General features: G+C 37.1%; 1 protein-coding gene across 1 annotated transcript; it reads left to right on the forward strand.

Annotated features, from left to right (window-relative positions):
- Positions 1-7,733: 7,733 nt before the first annotated feature.
- Positions 7,734-11,548, forward strand: LOC131144097 (GDSL esterase/lipase At1g29670-like). The gene is made up of 5 exons (XM_058092483.1): positions 7,734-8,427; positions 9,749-9,873; positions 10,174-10,419; positions 10,631-10,886; positions 11,005-11,548. Exons 1-5 carry the CDS (start codon positions 8,157-8,159, stop codon positions 11,232-11,234), a joined length of 1,128 nt encoding a protein of 375 aa, XP_057948466.1. The 5' UTR covers positions 7,734-8,156; the 3' UTR covers positions 11,235-11,548.
- Positions 11,549-27,366: the final 15,818 nt, after the last annotated feature.

Below are 27,366 nucleotides of genomic sequence, written 5' to 3' on the forward strand. Positions count from 1 at the left end.
CTCTATCTGCGAGCTTTATCTGCTCGCCTACCTGGATCACCTGAAAAATGTTAGAGTAATGGGATGAGCCAACGCCTAGTAAGACGAAATATGTTATTGCTAGTGTGTGGCAAATGAGTTACAATGTTATGAAAATCTGTTACTATATAATCATGAATCACTGAAATTGTAAAATACAATACTAGTAATATAACCATCATTTTCTCCTATTGCTTAACATTTTTGTACTTTAGGTTCCTACTCAAAATACTTCTAATACATATATATATTTTCCTGTCTTTGTAAATTTATATAAACATAGTAATAACTGAAATCTTCCCTATGGATAAATGTGTATCATGATTTAACCCCTCATGACAGGGTTTGTATGGGCCGTAGGCGGGATCTACCCTGGCTGGGCAACCAAGAATAAATCACTATACTCGATAGTCTAATTAGCCCTCCTCAACCCATATCTGATGGGGAGCCTGTCCACTCGTGGGCTTTATGCGATCGACCTTTATACCACGTATTATCAGAATAAGTGATTACACTCTATAAACTGTATGTAGTTACGGTACCGTGCTCTGTAACTGTATGGTCCAACAGGGTCTGACACTATACAATACATCTCTATATACAACTATCTGTTTTACCATGATTCTGTAATAACTATAGAAACCATGACGTTGTAGAAAACTGTATCGATATCAACTGTGTTTCTGTAATTAACTATAAATTTGTATGTCATGGTACTGCAAAACTGTATAATCATGGTATTTTTGTAATTGCTGTAAAATACACACACTCTCTATATATTCTATAAAACACATCTCTAAAAAATACTGTAAAGCATGTTTCTATATTACATTTATATTCTCAAGTCACACAGTAATTTTAAAATATATTAATCATACTTGATAAACTGTATAAGTCTTTGCTGTGAATAATACTCTGGTAGAACATGTGACGCCCCGATTTTCGTACAATTTTTTTTTAATAAATAAATAATCACGTCATAAATCCACAACAACCACAAATCGGCCATGTCAACAATCCTAATACCATTCATACAACCCAACCCGCATTGGGTACCGGGTAAAAAGTACTTTATTATATTCAACCTAACAGCGGAAGACAATATACACATATCAGTTAGAATACAATACCCAGAGTATCAATATACATACAAATATTCACACTACCTTCCCATACTAAAAATTACTATTCAACTCTAGGGGAATTACATCTCCCCTAGTCCAAAAACTCACCCTGTGTATCAGGGTCTCAGCTCCCTACTATCACAGAGCTCTATCACCCGGCCGGTCTCTGTTCCCTGAAAAAATTTAGATAAATTGGGTGAGACACATCTCAGTAAGAAGGAATAAATTATTTACAGTGTGTGGCCAAATGAGTACAATTATAATACACTTTACTTTTCAAATCACCATTTCATTTGAGAAAATACACCGATATTCACATACACATAATCATATAGATATACAACACAAGCTTTTATAAGCTTAAAAATCATTTATCAAATTCAATGATTTCCAACACATATTTACACGCGAAGTTCCTGAGAATAGGGAAGATTACCCGCCCATACAGGTAGCTTCCCTCTGCCTTAATACGTTATGCAGTCGGGTATAGCCACATCTGATACCCATCAAGGCACTCACCTTACTCAGTAAGCCCTCAGGCGGAGAGTTTCACTTCGCCTTAATTATTTATATTAATAATTCACACTGTTCCATTTCTCAATTTTATCATTCTTTATTTCTCAATTTCCATTCTTTCTTTCATTTCTCATTTTAGCCAATTTTATCATTCTTTCACTTTTCATTTCCACTTTACTTTCCGGCTCATAAGTATCCTCGGTATCAAATACCAACATCGCGTCTGTAACTCATGGTCACCCTGAGGATCTTTTTATACATGCCATACTTCCAGAGGATCTTTTTATACATGCCATACTTCCAGATTTCGCAGTAAGGTTTGTGTACTGAATGATGTTGTGATAAAACGAGTTATTCTAGAGGAGGCACATCGTTCTCTTTATACTGTACATCCTGGTAGTACGAAAATGTACTGGGATTTGAGGGAATCTTTTTGGTGGTCTAATATGAAAAGAGGGATCACCCGATTTGTAGAACAGTGTCTAACATGTCAGCAGATCAAAGCAGAACATCAAAAGCCAGCAGGACCACTTCAGCCACTCGACGTCCCTGAGTGGAAGTGGGAACATGTCTCGATGGATTTTGTGATGGGTTTACCTGTGGCGGTGCATGGGTAGAATGGGTTATAGTAGATCGGTTGACGATGACTGTACACTTCATTCCAATCAAAGTCAGCTACTCTATGAATAAGCTAACAGAACTTTATGTACAGGAGGTGGTACGACTCCATGGTGTTCCTATATTTATTGTTTCAGATCGGGATCTACATTTTACATCTCGTTTCTGGAAAAGTTTACAAGATGCCTTGGGATCACGATTGACGTTCAGTACATCTTTTCACCCGCACACTGATGGATAGTCAGAGAGGATTATTCAGATGTTATAGGATATGTTGCGGGCTTGTATACTAGGTTTTGGTAATAGTTGGATGCGATATCTACTGCTTAATGAATTTGCATATAACAACAGCTACCAGGCGAGCATAGAGATGGCACCTTATGAGGCTTTGTATGGTCGTCGGTGTCGATCTCCGTTATACTAGAATTAGGTAGGTGAACGGCAGATACTAGGTCCAGAAATGGTTCAGCAAACCTCTGCAAAGGTCGCATTGATCAAGGAAAGAATTAAAACAGCTCAGAGTTGACAGAAGAGTTATGCTGATACTCGTCAACGAGAGTTGGAATTTGAAGTAGAAGATATGGTATTCTTGAAAATCGATCCGATGAAAGGGGTGATGAGATTCAGGAAGAAGGGGAAGCTAAGTCCTCGGTATGTCGGGCCTTTTGAAATCCTTGAAAAGATAGGTTCGGTGGCTTATCGAGTGGCTTTACCTCTAGCATTATCTAAAGTTCGTGATGTATTTCACGTGTTTGTACTGAGGAAGTACGTACCAGATCCATCGCACGTACTGAGTTACGAGCCTCTTGAGATCAGTGATACCTTATCGTATGAGGAAGTACCAGTGCAGATATTAGATCGGAAAGTACAGCAATTACGGACTAAGGAAATACCTCTCGTGAAGGTACTATGGTGTAACCATACAGTAGAAGAAGTTTCATGGGAATTAGAATTTGAGATACGCCAGAAGCACCCATAGTTATTTGATAGTGCATGAATATGTAGTAGATAGTATAGATTAAATGGTAAAGTCGTTGGGAGAGTTTTGTCTATGTATGTAATCTTCCGATGTATCTTTTGGGTAACCATGGTATTCCTCCGCCATATGTGAGGGTATGTAATGAATGTAGGCCAAGGTCACTTTATAGGTGACGGTCGACTCTTTTGTAAGCAAAATTATAAGAAAAGATTATGTTAACAATTAGTAGTAAATTTTGAGGACGAAATTCTTATAAGGAGGGGAGATTGTAGAGACCCAAACCTTTAAAAAATTGGATTCGTTGACGAAGGATCACATTCGTCGACAAAGTCCTTCAGAGCCTCGTCAACAAAATTCAGAGCCTCGTCGACGAGAGAATGCCGAGGGGTTTTGGGAGGTTCTCGGGAAATCCTCGTCGACGAAATTCAAGGCCTCGTCAACGATTTTTGTGGTGGATTTGTCGACGAAGATGCCGCCTCGTCGACGAATTGGACCGGGTCAAAGACCCTATAAATATCTCATTTGAGTTGCTTAGGAGCTAAGATTCACCCAAAAGCTCTTTCTTTCTCTCTCTCTCTCTCTCTCTCTCTCTCTCTCTCTCTCTCTCTCTCTCTCTCTAAGTTGCGAATCTCTCTCTCTCTCTAGGATTCTTCACCGTTCGTTGTCCGTTTCCAAAAACGGAGGGTACTGCGTGGATCAGAAGAGAAAACTCTACAATTTCAGCGGATCGAATCATCGTTTCGAAGATTTATGGGTTTTTCCCAAAAATCGAGGTAGGGATCTAATCTTAGTTTTGATTAGATATTTAGATAGTAGTCGAAGTTGTAGTAAGATTTTGTTCTGTGGTTTTAGGTTTTCGGGATCTTGGGTTGTCGATTTGGACGATGTTCATACGAAGTTTCGTTTCGTATATAAGGTAAGGGGAATTTTATTACAACAGCATTTTTGGAAAACTAAACCTGCTAAAAAGCTAGTTTATGTTATTATGTATGATTTAACTACTTATTTACTAAATTCTACCGAGTAGAAATGTCAGTTTTACGATTTTACGATTTTTGGTAAAAACGAGGATTTTGGCATATGATCTCCAAACTTTACAAAAATCATTTATTTGCATTTATACTATAATAGGAGATGCTCGAATCCTTTACTTATTCATTTAAATGATGTTTACTTGATTTCTATCATTTAGCGGGTTTCTGGATTAAACTTGTGTGATATATGTTGAAATGGAAATGAATGGATTTTCTATACTATTGATATAGAATATGGGAACGAAGTTCCAATTTGTTATACTGAGAATGTGATAAACGGAGGCCGGTGATACACTGAACTGAATCAGTAAACAAAGAGGGGTAAATCGAGTGGAAAGGCGCCGGTTTGAACCCAATGTGATTATCTTAAGTTGTGAAAAATACTGGAATTGCACAGGTTTCTATTTTTGCTATAAATTGTATATATGATACTAGAACCACAGCTTGTGACCAAAAGAGGTTTGAAGAAACTTCAGTAAAAGAGATTAAAAAATACTCCAGTTTGGGGGTTGAAATAAACTCTTAGGGCTAGGTACCGATGCTGGCAGTACAGTGGAACCATACATGAGAAATCAGTATGGGTGCATTAGATAGTCGACCTACGAGGAGTTAGTAAGCTATTGGTAAAAATAAACTAGGGGGCGGTTGGATCATAAAAGATGATTGACTTTTGTCTACACGAACAGGATACTGTCAGAGGCAATCAGTGCACAACTCGTGCCACGGGGTAAATAAGAAAACTGTTATACCAAGCTGGAGTTGTTCTAATATTCATATGCATGATTTAAATACTTTATGTGCAAATAAATGTGATGTGATACAGTATTATAAATAAATGTTTCGAATGTATGAGTTCTTATTAAAATATGCATGTATGTCGTCACACACTGTTATAACTCCTTCTTCTTTACTGAGAGGTGTCTCACCCTATCAGACAATCTTTGTTTTCAGGTCCATCAGTGCGTTGGTCCTAATAGCTAAAGGGACTGGGGAGATTATTTTTGGTCAACTTACATAAGCATATGAATCTTGTAATAAACTTAGATGAAGTTCCTTTTTGGAGGGTTGTAATAATGAGAATTATTCTAAGTCCGAATTTATGTAAATTATAGATGTATTAGTAAACTTTGGTATAACTCTAGTAGAAATCTCAATGGATGTTTATGTTTTTCCGTGACATTTACATCATGATTATGTATGATTTATACCCGTATGTCCCTGTTTAGGGTGGGTTGTTTCCGTATTTTGAACAGGTATGGATATTTGGTATAAGTGAGTGACACTTGGGTCCATAAAAAGGGCCGGGTCGTTATAGAAGAAGCCATATTATTTTAAAGATGATGATTGGACCGAATTGGAGATGAAAACGGTTAGCACCATCTGATTGTGTCTGGCAAATGAAGTTAAATATTTGGTGTTAGACGAAACCTCATCGGTGGAGCTCTAGAATAAATTGGAGCAATGGTATATGTCGAAGTCCCTTACCAATAAGTTGTTTTTGAAGAAGAAACTTTATCAACTACGAATGAACGAGGGAAGTAGTCTTTTTGATCACATAAATGATTACAACAAGATTTTGACCCAGTTGTTGAGCCTTGGGGTAAAAATTGATGAAAAGGATAAGGCACTTCTACTTTGTCGTCTTTACCAACTTTATTTGATGATTTGGTAATTGTATTGCTCATGGGGAAGGATACCTTAAAGTTGGATGATGTGATGGTATCACTTCAACATTCTGAGACGTTAAGAAAGCCGATTCTGACGTCTCATGAGCAAGCTTTGGTGGCTAATAGTGAGAGACAAATAAGAAGTAACGATCAAAAGCTCAGAGGTAACAATGGCATTCAAAATCAAGAGGATGAGATATAAGTGAGGTTGTATGTTGTTGGTGTGATAAAAAGGGGCACTTCAAGAGGGACCGTGAAGATCAAAAACGATACGAAGAAGAAAAGAAGACATGGGGACGGTGTCAATGTATTGGAGCATGTCACATGACATGGTAATGATGAGATCCTTGTAATGACAAGCAGCTTACATCGACAAAATCAAAGAAATGTGCAGTGTTGATATTGCAAGAAGTACGACCATATGAAAAGAGAGTGCCAAAAAATTGATAAGAAAGAACATTAATGTTGGCTGCAGTCCAAACGATGATGGATGAGTTTTGGACTTTGGGAGTTCAGTTCATGTTTGTTTTAAGAAAGATTTTTCCTGTTGTTCAAAGAAGTTCACGGTACGGTATCACTTGGTGATGGGTCTTCATGCGATGTCAGAGGGATTGAATCTGTGAAGCTGAAGACGCCTGTTCGAGCGGTTTGTATTTTGGATGACGTAAACTTCATTCCAAGGATGCAAAGAAATTTGATCTCTCTTAGTTGATTGGAATCTAAGGGTTGCCAAATCTCTGTAATCTCTGTCGCAGGTGGAGCTATGGAAGTGACCCGACGTGACTCAATGATATTTACTGGGAAGGAGTCTCGTGAGCTGTAATAGTTGATGGAAACCACATTGGTTGGTGATTTGACCTCAGATGATGATAGCGGCACGTCGTCAGGAACGAACATAGGAGTTTGGTTTGCCGATGAAGAAGGTTGTACTCTTTGCATGGTTCAAATATTTGAACCAAGCTATGATGATTTGTCTTGATCAAATTTGTATCAAGGTGGAGCTGTGGACTTGGGAGTTGATACTCGCCAAAGTGGAGATTGTTAGGGTGTAGCTCGTCTTGGTTTCGGTAGACACACCAACCAGTCGCAATCGTTGATGCTGGAAACCGATGGCCACCAAACAGCTGCCTACCATGTTGACTTTGCAGCTGTCTTATTTGACTATCCCCCTCCCATATGTGTATATATATGTGTATATATATGTGTGTAATTGTGTGTGGCAAGTGTGGTGAGGTGCGTGGCTGTGTGTGTGCAACAGAGAGTTGTGTGTTGTAAAAGGCGTGGTTATGTTGTGTGAGGTAGTTAAACTTTGTAGAGAGAGAGAGAGAGAGAAAGAAGTTGAGGGCAGTAGCCTCCTCCTTTTCCTTGTAATTCTCTAGTAGATTGTAAATGCTTTCAGGGACGTAGATTATAGTGGACCTAACCACATAAATCTAGTCTTATATTAATTGTGTATTTTGCTTGAACGATTGTTGTTCCAAGATCACTTCTCAACAATATGGAGATACACACACAAACCACAAATAATACTTCTCTATATAATATTTTTGGGTCAGAAATAGCATTAAACCCTCCATCAGTACTCAAAGACTTTTATCATCGTGAATAATAATCCATTAATGATTGCAGAGAGCTGCGCTCCGCATCCGACTGCATACCAGCTGGATAGCTAGTCAGACAGTACTACTAATTAATTGAAATAAGGTTGCTAGCTAGCTAGATAGATAGCACCAATTTTGAACGACGAATACCGTAAGATTCAAAGAAATACCGTCTCCTGTGGGTGAAAAGTATATCGTAGCAGATAATACATAGCAGCAGCATATATGTTGGCATGGGAGAGGGCCGGGCGTAGGTAGCAAGCAGCAAGCGTCGGCCAGTCGTCGCACCGTGAGAGACGTTTCACCCAATGTACAGCCGCGTGCATTTAATGCACCGAACCAACCGCCCACGCCTCTCCTTTTTCTCAACTGTGGAAAAGCTAGCTAGCTATTGCCCAAAAGATCGAGCTGTCAGCATGCGTCATATCTCCACTTTCACTGCACCTTTACCACCTTCCTGCCTGCCTTCTCCTTCTATATATTCTTCTCAATCTTCGTCTCCTCCACACCGCCTATCCATTTCCCTGTTAGCTCTGTTTAGTCGCTGAGATTGCGTTTCTTTCTTTCTTTCTTTCTTAGCTGTTGTGGAGGGATATACAATGGGTTGTGATAAGGTGGTGGTGAGTGAGATGGGATGGTGGGGGCAGGTTGTGGTGGTGGTGGTGGTGATGGTTTTGAAGTGGGGAGTGGGAGTGGAAGCAGCTTCGCAAGTGCCGTGCTACTTCATATTTGGGGACTCGTTGGTGGACAATGGGAACAACAATGCCATTTCGTCTTTAGCCAAAGCCAATTACCTCCCTTACGGCATTGATTTCCCTGCTGGTCCTACTGGCCGGTTTTCCAATGGTAAAACCACCGTTGATGTCCTTGGTGAGCTCTCTCTCTCGTTCTCTCTCGCAATTTTTTTTAGTTTTTTCTCCAATCACTGAGACTCTGGTAGGCAATTTTGTTTTGGTCAGTTGGGGTGGGGCTTACTGCTCTCAAAAGTGTCAAAGCTTATAAAGTAATGCCATTTCAATGAGCAACATTTCCTTCAAAGTATAAATATGTGTCTAGCTATCGACCATTTTATTCAATCAGGTAGTTGAATGACCTCCTGAATTTTAGTAGGAAAATAATTTATATGTATATAGGTCTCAGCTTAGGAAAATTATAATAATTAGAATTTTACAAGTTTTATTTGGTAAGTCTAGGATTTAAATTCTAAGAGGGATTAAAAAGTAGGGATAAGAGATTATGACTTGCCTTCTATTGTGTAACTAAACTCTAGTGGGCATCCAATAGAGTAAAAATAAATTTATTTATTTTTAAAAAAGTGTTGCCAGATTGTCTAATATTTAATTATTTTACTATTGAACCAAGTTTTGAGCCTAATGGTTCATCTCTTCATCTCCCATTTTTGAGGTTAAAAGTTTAATCCTCAATAGCCTCTTCTATGAGAGGCATGAGGTGAGGGGTTGCAGTTTATATTAGGTTGTATGAAAGAGTAAAGTTCATATGATTGGAAACAATCGTATACAAGTCCACCCTGAAGAAATATCTTTCTATGTATATATTAATTATGTGGAGAGAGCGTCTGAATAAAGAGTCTCTCAGTCGGTCACCCACGAAGAAATATCTCTGTATATATTAATTGAGTGGATAAAGTGATCTTGACAATCTAAATTAATAATAAATACGACTATCTATGTGTTTTGTCATGTGTACACGTCCACTGCATGCAGTCCAGTCCATTCACCACACGTCATACATTTTTGGTAAACTCCCCTAAATGTCGAGATTAATAATAACCACTAAAAGTAAGATGCTTTTATTGATGGTGTAAAATCCTTTTAGCCACCTTTTTGATGTTTTCCATGTGTATGTGATTTTTATACAATTTATAGAATGGACTTCTTAATTGAATTTGTGTGTGTGTGTTTGTGCCCATTTGTTTTTCTTTCTTTTAGGCATGTGAGTTTATTAAAATTGACTAATAAAGTCACTTTAAAAAACTTTTAAATTAAAACATGAGATATTGTTGTTAGAGGGATGTCGGGTTTTAAACTTGAGAAGGGCAAAATGGGAAAGAGATGGGAGACGGTTTAAACAAAAATTCATCTAGGTTCTTCTCGAACTCCTATTATGAAAGATCAATGACAAACAATGAAGAAAATTATTCGAGGCCAATAAGAATTTTTCATCTATACAGCGGAGCTTTTGGGATTCAACGGCTACATTCCGCCCTATGCGACAGCAAGAGGTCGAGACATACTCAAAGGAGTGAATTATGCATCAGCAGCTGCTGGTATCAGAGATGAAACTGGGCAGCAACTGGTAAATAGCTTCCTCGTGTTACTTCACCATCAGGCTTTCATTTAGTTAGAGAACTCTACAATTTTTTTTTTTTTTTTGGAAATATGATGCGTGCAGTAGCTCTATCACAATTCGAGTTTGAAACTAATTAAGTTAAAATTATTCTCATACGATACATGCCTCTTTTTCGAAAATAGGATTCTTGCTCATCGATGGCATGTATATATATCTTATATTTCGCAATTATAAACCAAATGATTTAAAAACATAATACAGTGTAATTAATTGTCGCATGCATGTTTTTTATTCATGATTTGCAAGGGAGGTCGAGTGAGCATGAGTGGGCAGGTAAGAAATTACCAGAACACGGTTTCCCAAGTGGTGAACCAACTGGGCAGCGAGGCAGCGGCGGCCAATTATCTGAAGCAGTGCATATACACCGTCGGAATGGGCAGCAACGATTACCTCAACAACTACTTCATGCCCCTCTACTACTCCTCCAGCCGTCAGTACACGCCCGAGCAGTTTGCCGATCTCCTCATTCAACAATACTCTCAGCAATTACGGGTCAGTACTACACTTTGCTGCTTAATTTAATCCTTCAATTCTGACAGCTTGCATGGTTCGATTCAGATCTGCGGGTCAGCTAGTTGGCATAGCAATCCTTTTCTGCTAAGGAGGTCATATAGAAGCAATTTAATAGGGAGACTCGCTCTTTAGACACGGCTGATTATTGATCATTTTCATATTTTTTCTTCTTTTTTTTTTGGTAATGCAGAGTTTGTACAACTATGGAGCAAGGAAGGTTGCCTTGATCGGGGTGGGGCAAATTGGCTGCAGCCCAAACGAGTTGGCTCAAAATAGCCCGGACGGCAGAACCTGCGTGCAAAGAATTAACAATGCGAACAAACTTTTCAATGACAGGCTTAAAACTTTAGTTGACACCTTGAACAGGGACCTAACTGGTTCAAGATTTACTTACGTCGACGCCTATGGAATTTTTCAGGATATCATAAGCAATCCTTCATCATTTGGTACGCAAGATTTTACCACGCACCAAGAGTTTGGTTCAAATAGTATTTGGAACGAAATAGTGGGATAGCAAACATTTTCCTATTGATTAATGGGCTGATATATGCATGTTGGGTGCAGGTTTTAGAGTGACAAACGTGGGATGCTGCGGTGTTGGGAGGAACAATGGCCAAATTACATGTCTGCCTCTGCAAACTCCATGCCAAGATCGGAAGGGGCACCTGTTCTGGGATGCCTTTCATCCCACAGAAGCTGCAAATGTGATTGTGGGGAGAAGATCTTACAGTGCCCAGAAAGCGTCCGACGCTTATCCGATTGACATCCAACGCCTGGCCCAGCTTCAGCTCTGAACTCGGAGACGATGGCTGGCATATATGTACTGCTCATCATAAGTATGATGGAAAACTATATATAGGTTCCTTATCATTAAATAAATTACTCTTGTTATTGTCCCAATGGACTGAACTTTGTTATATGCTTCTAAATTCAATGATACACATCCCAAGAGGGAGATGTACAATTACCGCTCACCCCCTACCCCCCCAACCGTTTTGCCTCCTTTAGACCCTTGTAATAAGGTGTGTATGCATGGTACAGTGTATCGTAGAATTTTCCTTTATCGTATTATAATTTCCAATAATTAAGAGTTTGTTTTCTTACTTTAGATGCATCAATCTTTTTCCTCCAGGCGGTAGTTTTGGGTTGGGTGCTTTTAACCTATGGATAAGGTGAAAGTGAAAATTATCTCAGAAGATTATTAGCTGCGTTTAATGAATGTGAATAGAAAAAATTAAGCAGCTCAAGTTCAATCCATGTCCCTGAAACCCAAAATAAATGTTAGAGAGCTAATTGCATTAACATATGTTCCATCTCCTTGATTCCCAAAATATGGAGAGCTGATTTTATTACACATTTCAAGCCAAGTAAGTACCTGCTTCGCGCTAGGGGTGCATGGCCACGCCCCAATCTTGTTGATTTGGATTCCCCATCTTGATCTTGGAGTTTGCAAACTCTGCCTTGTTGGGCCTATAATGAGCAAATGAGCTAGCCCGAGAAAACATTTGGGCCTTTATGGTGGCTGACCCAAGCCCATTTTTGAGGCCCTAAATCCATCACTTGCTGCTGAAATTTTAAGGGAGGCAGCAGCAAGAGACATGCGAATTTTGGACACAGAATAGAGAAAAGAGAGGCAAGGCTAGGATTTTCAACTCAAGGGGAAGTCTTGCAATCTTGAGGTTGATTCAAATCAATTTTTCAGCTAGATGAGAGGTTGTTCTATCTTCCTACCAGCCGGGTTCTCCTTATTACAGCTGGATTTGTGTTCTTCAAATGGGTAATTCATGTGGGTCTTGTAGAAGAAACTTGAATAATGTTCTCTGTAGTTGGGCAGCTTGGGTAGTTGTAATTCCTTGTTGTTTCAGACATCTTGTAACTCTATTTGGTGTTAGTGGATTCCGTTTTATGCTCCATGGTTTTTTCCTCCATTTTTTGGAGCATTTTCCACGTTAAATCTTGGTGCCATTAATTGTTATTCTTGATTGCTATTGTTGCAAACTGGTTGGAGTTGTATTGTTGCTCACTTGGGTAGTTTAGGCTCATTTTCCCAACAAGTGGTATAAGAGCAAGGTTGGATTGTGTTTTTTGCCCAAAAGGTGTTTGATGAAATTCCTAAGTGAGTCATGAATGTTAATACAAGTAGAATGGTGAGTCTAAATGGTAGCAATTGGAGAACGTGGAAGGGAAGGATATTGGGCTTGCTTTATTGTAAGGAATTGCATGCTCCTATGAAATGTGACTATAGAGACATGAAAAATTGAAATAATAAGAAAATAAAGAAAAGAAGGATTTTGGTTTGGTGTAGACCAAACAGTCGACGGTTTGGTGGGGACACAAAAAATCATCGATGGTTTTGTGTTACTGCGGCTGGTTAAGGGTAAAATGGTGAAAAATGTTTGGTTAAAAAGTCAAATCGTCGATGGTTTTGGGGGAAACCGTCAACGGTTTTGTCCGGGGTTGACTTGTATATAAATAGGACTTAAGTTCATTTTGAGAGGAATTAAATTGTTCCTCTCTCTCACTCACTAGTTGCAGGATTCCTCTCTCTCCCTTCATTTTCTTCCCCAAATCTCGCCCAAATCGACGATTGGACACCACTTCGGGGTTCTAGGGTTGATCCTTGTCAATTTAATTGGAGCAAAATTGTGTTTTGAGAATGTGAGTGTTGATTTAGGTGTAATCCCAAGAGGGGGGGGGGTGAATTGGGTATTTTAAAAAATTCTTTGAATTCTTATTCACCACTTAGTCCTTATATGTAAATGTAACCAATTATTTATCAAGTTCGTGTGAAATTATCCAACAAACATACATGCAATGTAAGTGATGAAATGTAGTGCGGAAAAGTAAAGAGATAAGGGAAGAGAGATTGCAAACACAGTTTTTACAAGGTTCAACCAAGGCGGCCTACGTCCTCACCTTGAGCAACCCACTTAAGGATTCTACTATAATCCCTACTCCTTAAATTTGAACGGAACTTCTCTTACAATCTGCTACTTACAAGAGGTACAACTTCCTCTTACTCTGCTGCTTACAAGAGATACAATTCTCTCCTCAAACCTGGTTCACAACCTGAACCGTGAATACAATAAAATCTGGAAAATACTCAAAGTTGCTTCCAACAAAGTTAGTGAGTACAATTTAAATTCTTAATACATTAACATATGATGAAACTTGAAGCTCTGAATGTATGAAACGATACAATCGTTTATGAATGAATAAGCTTCAATATGCAAAATCTCTTTTTACCAAAACTCTCAAGTAATGAAATATTTAAACACTTTGGAGAATATTAGGGTTCCAATTCACTATGCGAAAATACACAAATATATCATATGTGAACTTATTCAAAAACTTTGTCTTGATTATTAGATCAATCAAAATCAACAACTTTCTTTCAAATATTCAATCACACAATGATCTTTGTAATATGCAATTATATATATATATACATATATATATATATATATATATATATATGTACACGATATATATTCCAAAGATCAAACACCAATGTAATATCTTTTAGAAAAATATCCTTCAATAATATATCATTATGAACTCTATGGATATTCAAACAAATAGTCTTATAATATTAAAAATATCAAGTCTTTAAATGAAAACTCACTTGACCCAAGAATATTTAATCAATGACAAAATCGTTTCTCAAGTGATAATCTTATCAAAATGATCTAATATACACAAACTCAAGATCAACCTCTTAACACATATTCAAGAATGAATTTTGCAAAGAAAAGCTCTTTGAAAAAATATATATCAATCAGCAAAGCAGTATAGATAAAGAACTCTTATGAAAATAAATATTAACGTACAGATTGATTTACTAAACTCAATACCAAACGGAGTGCACAATGATTGCTAGATTGTCTTTTGTAAATCAAGGTAGCCTCAGCTCAAATTCGACGTAAGAACTTTAAGATCTCAATCTAAAGTTTCAACAGTATGTTCCAATTGAGCTAAACGTGCAATCTCCTCAAGCGAATGCCAAAGGTTTGTTCTTGTGTATTCTCGTTGATCTCTCTCTCTCTTTACTCTAGGGTTTAGATGATGTATATATAGGTGCTTTACCTTTAGAATCAATCTTGACCGTTGGATTAAAAAATATCTCGCGAGTTCTCTTGATAAAAAATAAATTTTTAAGTTTTCCCGCAAGTTCAGACGACTGAGGTCAAAGGCCTAGAAGACTGAAATTCTTTTTAAGCTTCAAAAAACTAAACTGGACACAGGGTCAGACGACTGAGGTTGGGGCTCAGATGACTGAAGTGTCAGGTTCAGATGACTGAAGTGTGAGTTCAGTCTTCTAAGGTGCTTCTGCTAGGTTCTGAGTTTCACCAAAAATTCTTCAGGCGACTGAACTTAATTTTCGGTCTTCTGAATAAATTGTTTAGACGACTGAGGTTAACTTCAGTCTTTTAAAGTACCTATTTCCTGAATTTTTTTTTTTTATACTTTGAAAAACTGATTTCCTCTCTTTCTTGACTCTTTTATAAAAATATGTTTCGAGATTTTAAAAATATTTCTAAGTCCATGAATGTTCCCTAATAATGTTTATGAAATGCATAAGTCCTAAGATCATTCTAGTTCATGATTTGAGCCTCAAATTAAATCATATGAAAATTTAAATACATGAATTCTAAGTACCCATTCCCATGACACCCTTGAACTTGGTGCTTGCATCTTCATTATTGTATTCTTTGAGTTCCATGGATTTGCCAAGTTATGTATGCTTTCATCTTCATGGCTTCCATGACTTGTTAGCCTTCCATGCATGCTATATATATAGTTTATGTTCACAATCTCAATGCACAGATCAAATACTAAGTGAGTTGTCATTATCAAAGCCGAATTGGACTCATAGAGTCAATACTGGGCACTACTATAAAGTTGAGGTAAGGAAATTGATTATATTGTTGTTATAAGGTTTAACTGGTTAATGGAGTGTGTGGGCCTATGAATGTTAAATAATTATAATTTCGGGGTTGAGCTAATTAAACTTAGGCATGTGAATACAAGGATTTATGCGAATGTCACGGGTGTCGATTTAGGATCCTTGCAGACATTTCTTTAGGAAACAGGTAAGGGGATAGGTTATATAAATATTTTTAGAAATATTATATAAATATTTTTTTTATTATTATATATGCATGTGGAAAATGATGTTTTAGAAAAATCTATATTTTTTGGGAAGATAAAATGTTATAATTTATTAGATAAAATTTGTGTGGTATGAGGATAATTTTTATGCCTCGGTTGTATATGATGATTTTACCAGTGATGATATGATGGCTATAATGCCGAGTATGATATATTGATTTATACTGTAATTGAAAATGATGGTTTTATACCAAGATGTGTTTTAATTGGTTGTTGATTTGTACTGAACCTAAGAATGATGGTTTTATACGAGATGTGATTTGACTGACTGTTTACAGATTTATGAAAATAAGATTTTGATACTGTTGTTATGAAAGCCACAATAAAACATTGGCAGGATATGAGAAGTTTGTTATATTGTTGGATATGAAAATGGAAATATAACGTTGGCAAGATATGAGGAGTTCATTATATTGTCTAATTTTATGAATTTTATGGAAACCACAATATAATGTTTGTAGGATATGAGGGTTATATTGTTGGTTATAAATTTGCAATATAACATTGGCAGGTAATGAGGAGTTCGTTATATTGTTCGTTATATATATACCAATATAATGTTGGCAGGATATGAGGAGTTCGTTATATTGATATTATATAACACTATGTAAATTGCAATATATATATATATATATATGAATTAAGAACCTTGGTTGACTATTAATGTATAGAGCATGGTATCGTAGATACAGAATTAAAGGAGTGAGTGCAACCACACTGATCTAGTATGGTAGTGTTGGCGATTGACAGTCGATTGGGCCTATGGAGAGATGTTGACCGCCTTGGGTCTGGACCAGTTGCGGTAGGCCAATCATACTACAAACATATATTGAAGTTGACTTAGCCTGGTGGTGGCCAACCTTGGTTAAATCCAACCTTCGAACTGCACAACCCTGTCATGGGGGGAAGCATGACGTTAGCCAGGAAAACCTTACAGGGGAAGTTCTTTATGAATATGTGTTGGTTTATTTACATGAAGACGTTTTATTGAAATTGAACATTTTTTTTAGAAAAGTAAGTGTTATCAATATATATATATATTTATATATATATATATATATATATATATATATATATATACATGTGTGTGTGTGTGTGTGAGTACAGTTTTATACATTTTTTCAATTGAAATTAATGATTAAATGGATGTGTTTTATCATATTAAAACTCATGTTGTCACACACTGATAATAACCTCTCCCGTCTTACTGAGAGGTGTCTCACCCCTATATTTATTCCAACATTTCAGGACCTCAAGAGGATCAAGCTTAGCACTCTAGGGCAGGGCATAGAGAGTGTGTTCAAAATAAGTACTAGTGAGAAATGTTTTTGTATATGGAGTGGTTTATGTAGACCTGAGATTGTAATAATGTTTTGGGGAGTGACTTATGAGTATATGATAGTACTAGAACTCTTGTATTGTATTTCGGATTTGAGGTATATGAGTGTGCTGCATGTTTTAAATGGGTTGTAAAGTTATGATATTAGAAAAAAAAAAATGGTAGAAATTTCAGGTCGGGACAAAGTTTGGCATCAGAGCCTAGGTTGCTAGCTTTTGCCCACTTAAGTGGATACAATACTAGAGTATAGGAATGGATCTTGATGAGGATAGGAAATGGGTGGACCAGGTGTATAGTAGGATATTTTAATGGAAGTTAAAGTGGAATTTAGGGTTCTGTCTCGTGGCCTGGAGACAGGAAATTCCATGGTGGTTTTTGTGTGTTTCCTGGTGTGACAATTTCAAGAAAGTCATGGTAAACTATCACTGGTTCTTGTTTTTGAGTGGAAAGGCAAAATCTTAAATTGAGGCTAAGGACGTTAGGTTGATTGAGTGTAGGAGGATATCTTAAGGTTCTTAGTTAGATAATAGTACCGTCATACTAAGGTATTGAAATTCTAAGATTATTTTTGTCCTATTTTTAGGATAGACCCCGAAAATAATAACATGAATGCTGGAGCAGTGGCCATGTGGGGGCATCCAGCTCAGGTCCTAGCGACTCAGATCAGGTCCTGCGTAGTGTTGCTTAGCAGGTTCAGGCTGAGATAACTCGGAGTTCTAGGGAGCAAGGTTGTTTGCCAGTAGATCAGAGTTGCACGATTGAACAGTTCACCCGAATCAATCCCTCTGCTTTTCCAAGGAGTGCTGACCCGATTATGGCAGAAAATTGGCTACACGAGATTAAGAAAATATTGACAATACTACATGGCACCGATGAATAGAAAGTATTGTACGCTACTTTTAAGTTGATAGAGGAGGCAGAATGATGTTGATCAGTGATAAAGCTCTTAGAAAAGTAGAGACCAGTACCTGTAGCACTGACTTGGAGACGATTTAAGGAGATCTTTTACGACCGCTACTTTCCTGCCTCCATTAGAGATGCCAAAATGGAGGAGTTCTTGAATTTGACCTAGGGTCACCTGACAGTGCCATAGTATGCTGCTAAATTCGTGGGGCTATCACGTTTTGCCCCATTTATGATCCTTGGATGAATTCAGAAAGGCACATAGGTTCGAAAGAGGGCTAAGACAGGAAATATATGAGCAAGTGGCAGTGTTGCAGGTATGACATTTTTCAGAATTTGTGGATAAGGCCACCATAGTAGAAATCAGTCGGCAAAGCGGTATAGGAGGGTAGAGTCAGATAAAGAGGCCCACACCTCTTGGATTCCAAGCCAGTACCAGTTGGGGACCATAAAGGAGATACAATGGGGGCTAGCGGCAGGTAGGGAGACACCGAGTTCCTTGGGGTTATCTAGCACCCCCTACTTGCCCTCGATGCTACATGAGGCATTCTGGAGAGTGTCGGGTTGAGGTAGTCACCTGCTATCGATGCAGTCGGTCTGACCATAAGGCGCGAGATTGTTGTGCACCACTGAGCAATGCGCCAACACCTAGACCATACCAAGGAAACTACCAAGCACCTCGAGGCAATTAGCAGAGGAATACCGCCCCAATGTGGGTTTATGCTTTGACCCCAAGAGACACAAAGGCAGCCGGTGATGTGGTGACAAGTATCATTTATATTCTGTCATATAACCTATTGTCTTGTTTGATTCAAGGGCGACTCACTGTTGACCTTATAGGTCATACCCTGTTTTGATAATAATAAATACTGTGTTATTTAATGTTTGATGAGTTTGTGTGCAGGATCAATTAGAGGTTTCATTTTGGTGCAGGATCAATTAGAGGTTTCAAAAACCGTCACTAATAGTGTTAAATAAATTATTTTTATATTTTTTAAATTAAAAACTACTAGTGACGGTTTAAAAAACAGGGTTAAATTAAAAACTACTAGTGACAATTAAGTAATCGTCACTACTAACTGACTATTAGCGATGAATCCTTTGAACCATCACTAATAGTGTTAAATAAATTATTTTCATATTTTTTAAATAAAAAAACTATTAGTGATAGTTTAGAAAACTGTCACTACTACTTGACTATTAGTGATAAATTTTCTAAACCATCTCTAATAATATTAAATAAATTATTTTTATTTATTAATAAATACTAGTAGTGGCGGTTACTTAATCGTCACCAATAAGTGACTTTTAGAGACGAATTCAATTCATCACTAATACCCCAAGAATCGTCGTTAATAATTTTTCAGGATAATTTATGCGCGAAAAATGGTTTCCCGCAATAGTTTGAGCGGGAAAACTTGTTTTTAGTGATGAAAGTACTAATGACAAGTCTTAAAAACAGTCACTAATATGCACTTTTAGTGATGAAATTAAAACCATCACTAATACTTTCGTCACTAATGATTACATGCTTAAATTGCATAATTATGTGTTTTAACTCATGCATTATGAATTATATATTTAATTAAATGTCTAATTAATCTCAATAAATTAACATTGTGTCATATTTATGACATTTGGGTTTTATTGAGTAAATTATGAATTTTTGGTTTTTTTTTTTTTTTTTTTTTTTTTTTTTTATCGTAGGGTGATTATTGGAAGCTAAAAACCAACGACACTTCATAATCTATGCGTAAATCTCTCATCTGACATCTGATTTTGATGATTCAAGATGCTATAAAAAGAAAAGAAAATGCTCTACAATTTTCATGTTTTGTGTTTTTAGAAATACTAGCCGCATCAAGGTCGAAATTAGACATGAAGTTACCATACACTGTTTTATGGACTATTTCGGAATTACTCCGTAATCTGTGCATAACTTTCTCGTACGAGCTCTGATCGAGAAGATTCAAAATTTTAGGAAAATTTGAGAAAGAGATCTACAACTTTTGTGTTTTAAGCTTTGAGATATAATGGTTTTAGTATGGTTGAAATTGGACTTGTTCGCTGGGCGATAGAAACTTAAAATGAAGCAAACAAAACAAGAAATTGAAAAAAAAAAAAGATATGGGCCGGGTGACCCAGTCATGCAACTTAAGAGGTGCTGGGGAGAACTCTTTGGGCTGGAATGTGAAGGGCTGAAGGGCTGGAGGGCAAGAAAGGAAAGGAAAAGAAAAGAAAAGAAAAGAAAAGGAGGTAGGGTAGGGTTAAGAGATTAATTTCTTTTGAGGGGGGCTCTCTTGGGTGGTGCGGCGGCAAGAAGCAGAGACAGTAGCTGCTGCTGCTGTGTTGGAGGAGCTCCTACGGCCATCTTCCATCTCTCTCTCTCTCTCTCTCTCTCTCTCTCTCTCTCTCTCTCTCTCCTCTTGTTTATTTAATGTTGTTTTTTTGAGTTATTATTTATGTTTTATTTTCATTTTCCATGGATATTTTAAAGTATTGTTTGGATTATTAGATTATTTATTAATTGAGTATTCATATTTTAAGTTATGGTTGGGTTTATCATTCTCTCTCTCTCTCATCTTGTTTATTATTTTTATTGGTGGTTTTAATACATTGTCTGACTAGTTTTAATGTTGGATTGAATATTTTTCTTTACTTTATTATTTGAGTGGTTTATTAGATTAATCAATGTCCTGTCTTTTATTTTTGTTATTTTGAATGCTTTTAAGGTTGAATTAATTTGTTATTTTAATTTAGTATACATTTAGTCTAGTGATTGGAATGATTTTAGGTTAGATTAATTAGTTTTCTTTTAGTTTTAGTATACATCTAGTTTATTGTTCTTTTGAGTTGTTGTCTTTTATTTTATTATTGCAAAGATTTATTGTGGAAGTAATTTGACCCAAAAATGTTGGATTGCAAGCATGTGGGGCTAAGTTTCATAACTTGGATTGTGGGTTAATGTCGGTTGTTTTCCATGATTTATTAAATTCCCTTTGAGATCTATTGTTAGGTTTATTTTAATTTATTTAGTTGAACTTTATTTATTGTCTAGCTTAGTCTATGTTCATTTAGTTGAGTCATTGTTAGGTTCGGTTTATGTCTAGATATCGTAGGATCTATCTCTTTTGTCTAAGTTACCATTGTGTAGAGTCGGTTCATTATCGTTAAGTCATTGTTCAAGTTTGATTTTAGTTATCTTTGTTTTGTTATTTGAATGTTTAATTGGTGAGTTGTTTGGTTGGTTTTATGCGTGCATAGTTTAAGTTTTGCGTCATTTTGATTCCATCACAAATTCTCCAAAAACCCAAAATTTCGAATTTGAATGTTCAGTAAAATTTGTTTTCATATTTTCTTCTCCTATTTCACGCTAGTTTAAAACTAATCTGCATTCCCCGTGGAGACGATCTGGTTTATTTGGGCTAATTATTATACGTCATAACTCCTATACTTGAGATAGCCTTAGTGCTACTCATTTTTAGAAGTGAGTCAAGTTTTTGGCGCCGTTACTGAAAAGTGTCAGAATTAGTTTCAATCTAGTGTTTCTCCATTTATTTGATTTTTCTCATAATTTAAAAACATAACAAAAATATTTTCAAAAAAAAAAAAAAAAAGAGCAAAAAATTTTTGATCATGCTTGACTACTGCTATGTTGGTGACTGTTTGCTGTTTGGCTTGATGTTTAATGCCTTATATTAGAGACATTTCACATAGGCTATACAAACTGTCACCTAATACAGGTAGTAGGTTTCCTGCTTCTGTTGTAAGTGAGGACACTGAAATTGATTTGAGTGATCTTTTTGAAGAGAATTTTGAGAAAACCATGGTTGAACATCCACCTCCACCTCCACCTGCACCACACACTTTGAAAGACTTTTTGCAGCCTACACGCACCACTACACCATCCTGTATTGCTTTGCCAAATAATGTACCGAATTTCACCATTAAGCATGGTATGTTGTCAGTAATACCTCAGTTCCACGGGATGGATTCTGAGAGTCCTTATCAGCATCTAACTGATTTTGAGTTGGCATGTACTACCTTCATTACTAGAGTAGGAACTGATGAATACATTAAGTTTCATTTATTTCCTTTTTCCTTAAAGGATAAAGCGAAGATCTGAATTAATTCTCTAAGACCTCACTCTATTTTTGATTAGATTGACATGCAACTCAAGTTCTTACATAATTTTTTTCCTTTTTAGAGAACCCAATTCCTACAGGAGCAAATCAGTCAGTTTATGCAAAAAGGCAATGAGACTTTCCAGGCTTGCTGGGAAAGGTTTAAAGAGTTGATAAATATATGTCCGCATCATGGGTTTGAGTCTTGGAGGCTGGTAAATTATTTCTACGCTGCCCTCACTCCTGATTGTAAGCAATTTGTTCAGACTATGTGTAATGGGGAGTTCTTCAGCAAGAAACCAGATGAGACACTAGCATTCTTTGATTACTTAACTGAAAGTGCACAATAGTGGGATACACGATCTAATCGGGCACCAATGGCAGTGCAACCTCTCAGGGCAATTGGTGGTGGAGGTAGATATGAGGTAAAGGAGGAAACTAATATCTAGGCTCGTATTGCTACATTAGCTAGGAGGGTAGAAGCTATGGAGTTAGAGAAGGTGAAAGCGGTGAAATCGGTTGAGGTGTGTTCTCTGTGTGCCGACTCTAGCCATAAGGCTCAAGATTGTCCGATCATGACGATAGTATAGGAGAGTAGGTCTGATTAGATTCAGTCAGCAAATTGGGTTAACAGAGCTCCTAATCAGCCCTTCGCAAACACTTACAATCTGAGATGGAGGAATCACCCAAATTTTTCATGGAGGAATGACCAGGCTGGTTAATCTTCTTCATAGTTTTAGCTACCTCACCAGTCTTTTGCACCACAGTCTCAGCACTCGTATCAGCCACATTTGATTTCTCAGCACTACTCACCTCCAGGGTTTCCATCTAATGTTGCACCCATTCCACCGAAAATGTCTCTTGAGGATACTCTTCAGCAGTTCATGCAAATTCAGGCCACAACTAATAATGAACTGCAAGGCGTCATTAATAAGATCAGTACACAGTTGAGTACCTTAGAGAAAGGGGAATTTCCAGCGTAGCCTTAGCCTAATCCTTAGGTATACCGACAGCAACAGCAGCCAGTGCATAATGTTTCGGGGGAATCTATTGAGATGGTAAAGGCCATCATTACTTTGAGAAGTGGGAAGGAAGTCCCTCGACTCGAGATATCTACTGAGAGGCAAATAGTTGCCCCAACACCAGAAGTTGCAGTTGAGGCAGATGAGGCCCAAAAGAAACCAGAGGAAGTAAGCCCAGAATTGAAGAAGTCAATTGATGTGGAGGTCGAAACTAGTAATGAGTACCGACCTGTGGTACCCTATCCTCAGAGGTTGATAGCTGGTCAAAAGAACAAATACTATACTGAGATTCAGGAGATCTTCAAGCTGATGAAGATCAATATCCTACTTTTGGATGCCATTCAGCAGGTTCCTTCGTATGCAAAATTTTTGAAGGACTTGTGCATAGTGAAGAGGAAATTGAATGTAAAGAAGAAGGCTTTTTTGACAGAGCAGGTTAATGCATTGATATTGAGTGAAATTCCCTAGAAACTTAGAGATGCTAGTTCTCCCACCATCTCCATTATGATCGGTGAATCTCGCATTGGGAGAGCTCTACATGATTTGGGGAGTAGTGTGAACTTGCTACCATTCTTGATATATGAGTAGTTGGGGTTAGGTGAGCTGAAGAAGACCTCTATTGTGCTACAGTTGGCTAACAGATTAGTGAAGGTACCACGGGGTGTTATTGAGGATGTATTGGTTCAAGTCGACAAATTCTACTACCCATTGGACTTTGTGGTTTTGGATATGCAGTAGCCTATCTCTACTATTTCCTAGGCACCTGTCATACTTGGACGCCCATTTCTTGCTACCTCCAATGCGTTGATCAATTGACGAAGTGGAGTGCTGAAGCTTACATTCGGGAATATGACATTGGAGATGAACGTGTTCAATGCTTGCAAGATGCCTAGTGGTTGTGATGACTCTGAGGTACGTGCAGTTGATATGATAGATGATTTTGACATTTCAGAGTTGTTATCAGTGTTTGGTTCTGACAGTGCATTTGAGAATGACTCTCCCAAACAGCCTGATGTTTTTTATGAGACAGTTCCTATGTCTAGAGAGTTGACAGAATCTAAGGGGTAGTGCATAGAGATAGATGGTTCCCCTCAGTTGTTAGATGCATGTTATATGAGTAGTTGGTGTAAGCCAATTTTTGAAGCTCTTGACTTACCAGAAGTCATGAAGTCATCAAAAGAAGAAGTCCCTACACTTGAATTGAAACCATTACCTGAAGACTTGAAATATGTTTTTCTGGGCCCAGATGAGCACACATTCCCAGTGGTAATTTCTTCTCATCTTACTTTGAAGTAGGAAACTGAGTTATTGCAGGTATTGAGGATACATCGAGGAGCAATAGGTTGGACTATTACAGACATCAAGGGTATTGATCCTGCAATCTGTACTCACAACATCTTTCTAGAAGGAGATGCAAGGCCAGTTTGTGATGCGCAGTGGAGATTGAATCCAACCATAAAAGAAGTGATAAAGAAGGAAGTGCTGAAACTATTAGCTGTTGACATCATTTATCCTATCTCCGACAGCAAGTGGGTAAGCCCGACATAGGTAGTACCAAAAAAATCTGGTTTAACTGTCATTGAGAATGCTAGTGGAGAGTTGATCCCATCTAGGAAAGTAACGAGTTGGAGAATGTGCATCGATTATCATAAATTGAATTCGGTTAGTCGAAAAGGTCACTTCCTGTTACCCTTCCTAGATCAGATACTCGAAAAAGTAGCTGGTAATGCTTTTTATTATTTTTTGGATGGTTTTTCTGGGTATTATCAAATTGTCGTAGCACCAGAGGATCAAGAAAAGACCACCTTCACTTGCCCCTTTGGTACTTATGCCTTTCACAAGATGCCATTCGGATTATGCAATGCACCCGCTACTTTTCAGCGTTGCATGATTAGTATTTTCTCTGACATGTTAGATAAGATGTGTGAAATTTTCATAGATGATTTTTCTATGTTTGGTAAGTCTTTTGATACCTATTTGAAAAACTTGACTGCTATCCTAAAACGATGTGAAGAAAAGAACTTGTTTGTTGAGTTGGGAAAAGTGTTAGTTTATGGTAAGTAGTGGTTTGGTACTTGGTCATTTAGTTTCTGAGCGTGGTATAGAGGTTGACAGAGCCAAGGTAGAGTTGATTTCCCAATTACTTGTCCCTAAGACAGTGAGGGATATCCATTCTTTCCTTGGCCATGCTGGCTTCTATAGGCATTTCATTCAGAATTTCAGTCGTATTGCTAAACCACTGTGTTCTTTATTGCAAACTGAGACTGAATTTTTATGGAATGATGCATGCCAACAGGCTTTTGAGACATTGAAAAAATATTTGACCATGACACCCATTATGCAACCCCCTCAGTGGGACTTGCCGTTTGATATTATGACTGATGCTAGTGATTTCACTGTTGGGGCCGTTTTTGGTCAAAGAGTTGATAGCAAGCCTTTTATCATCTATTATGCAAGTCGTACCTTGAATGATGCTCAGAAAAATTATACCACCACTGAGAAGGACTTGCTGGCTATTGTTTTCGTTGAAAAAGTTCATTCTCATGGCACAGTGGAAATTGTAGATCCAAGGAATGACAATAGTTTCACAGTCAATGGCCAGCGTCTCGAGCGTTTCATGACTCTATTCGATTCACATGAGGAGGTCTTGCTTCTGCAAGAACCCAAGGGAGTCTTCTGACCTTTCTATTTTATTGCTTTTCTTTTTCTTTTCATTTTATTTGTTCTTATTTATATCTTTCTTTTCTTTTTCTACTATGTTTGTTTGTTGTGACTCTCTATTGTTTTTTTTTTTTCTATTAGTTTGTTTCCCCCATGCATATCTTTTCCCATTTTCCCTATGCTTTCACATTGAGGACAATGTTTCATTTTAGTTAGGGGGAGAGAATTTGCATGTGCAATAGTGTGCTTCCATGTGATAGAATTTTAATGTGAAAATTGCATATGATGTTTGAATGTTAGTTAGGTCCACATTTGGGAAATATTGTTATTGAGCTCAAAGCATGCTGAATTCCTTATTTGTGAATGTTACATGCCTAAATTTTTTTTTTTTTTTTTTTTGAGGATATGAAACATGTAGGATGTAGTACAGTCAAAGTTTGAATCAAAAGAGAGCTTTATCCACTTCATTTAGTTGTAACTAAAAGAAGGATGTTGAAAGTCTTGCTACACACATTACACAGGTTAGAAGACTTAGAAAGACTATCTTAGACCATTTCTAGATGATATACACTTTAGTTGTTTGAGACTCTAATGAACCATATCCTAATGGCTTAGAAAGAAAGAGAAAAAAAAAAGAAAAAAGTTTGAAGCAAATGAAAACAAGAAACAAGCCAAGGATCAGTTGCAAAAAGAAGAAAAAGGAAATTTTTTTAAAAAAAAAATAGGGAAAAAATTGTGTATTAGAAAAGATTACCTATTACTGAGGCCCTAACTAAACAAAAAAGTGGGTATCTTTTAAAGTGTAGTAGTGTGAAAGTCACCTTTGTACATTCATGCACTCGAAACAACTACTTACTACCGAGGTCCTAACTAATCAAAAAAGTGTGTGCCTTTTAACGTTGAAATTAGGAAGAACTTCCCAGGAAGGGGGAGGGGGTGAATTGGCTTTTTAAAACTTTCTCTTTAGTTCTTTTAAAGTCCTTAACTTTTTTTTTTATTATTTAACCAATTCTTTGACTTGTTTATTTATTTTATCAATCAAACAAGAACTTGATTTCTTTTGAACAATCAATCAACAACACAATTAAACACAATTAAACATTCAATCTTCAACCACACTTTGAAAGTAAAAATAATCAAACAATTAATCACAATTTCCAAACCAACACAAACACAATTTATTTACCAAATGTAAGTTCACTGCAGCACTATTAGATTGATGAAATCATTCAAGATTTAAGACTCTTGGAATATAAAAAAAATCTTTATACCATCTAATCACAATCAATATAATATATATAACTTTCAGCTTTTGATGTTTTCAGCCCTGTGGTGAATGTAAGTTTTGAACAAAGCCCTGTATATATGAAATTTCTTCTTCGATATGATATTCAATATAAAATCCAATTACTCTTTCCAAACTTCAGAATTCAAATAAACTCTTAAGTTAATTTATCTTTGGGGTGTTTAGCCAAATAACGTACTCTCGTATGGTTTCCGCAAAGAAAGGTTCAATCAACGTACTCCCTTTCGGTTTCCGCAACCCAAATCAAAATCAAACTTTAAGGTTTGCTTGATTTCTAAATATACATAGTTTATATGATTTTAAATTTAAACCATCCACGCAATTTAAATATATACTGAAAATAAAGAATAGGGAAACAGAGAGTGAGACGGAGATTTTTACGAGGTTCGGCTTATACCC

This window comes from Malania oleifera, chromosome 12, assembly GCF_029873635.1.
Source record: "Malania oleifera isolate guangnan ecotype guangnan chromosome 12, ASM2987363v1, whole genome shotgun sequence".
Taxonomy (NCBI): Eukaryota; Viridiplantae; Streptophyta; class Magnoliopsida; order Santalales; family Ximeniaceae; genus Malania; species Malania oleifera.

What these genes read in the sequence shown, in the direction of transcription:
- LOC131144097 (XM_058092483.1), top strand. Translation starts at nt 8,157, where the DNA reads ATGGGTTGTGATAAGGTGGTGGTGAGTGAGATGGGATGGTGGGGGCAG. An exon ending in ATGAAACTGGGCAGCAACTG is followed by an intron (nt 9,874 to 10,173) that starts GTAAATAGCTTC and finishes ATGATTTGCAAG; the next exon opens with GGAGGTCGAGTGAGCATGAG. An exon ending in AAGCAATCCTTCATCATTTG is followed by an intron (nt 10,887 to 11,004) that starts GTACGCAAGATT and finishes TGTTGGGTGCAG; the next exon opens with GTTTTAGAGTGACAAACGTG.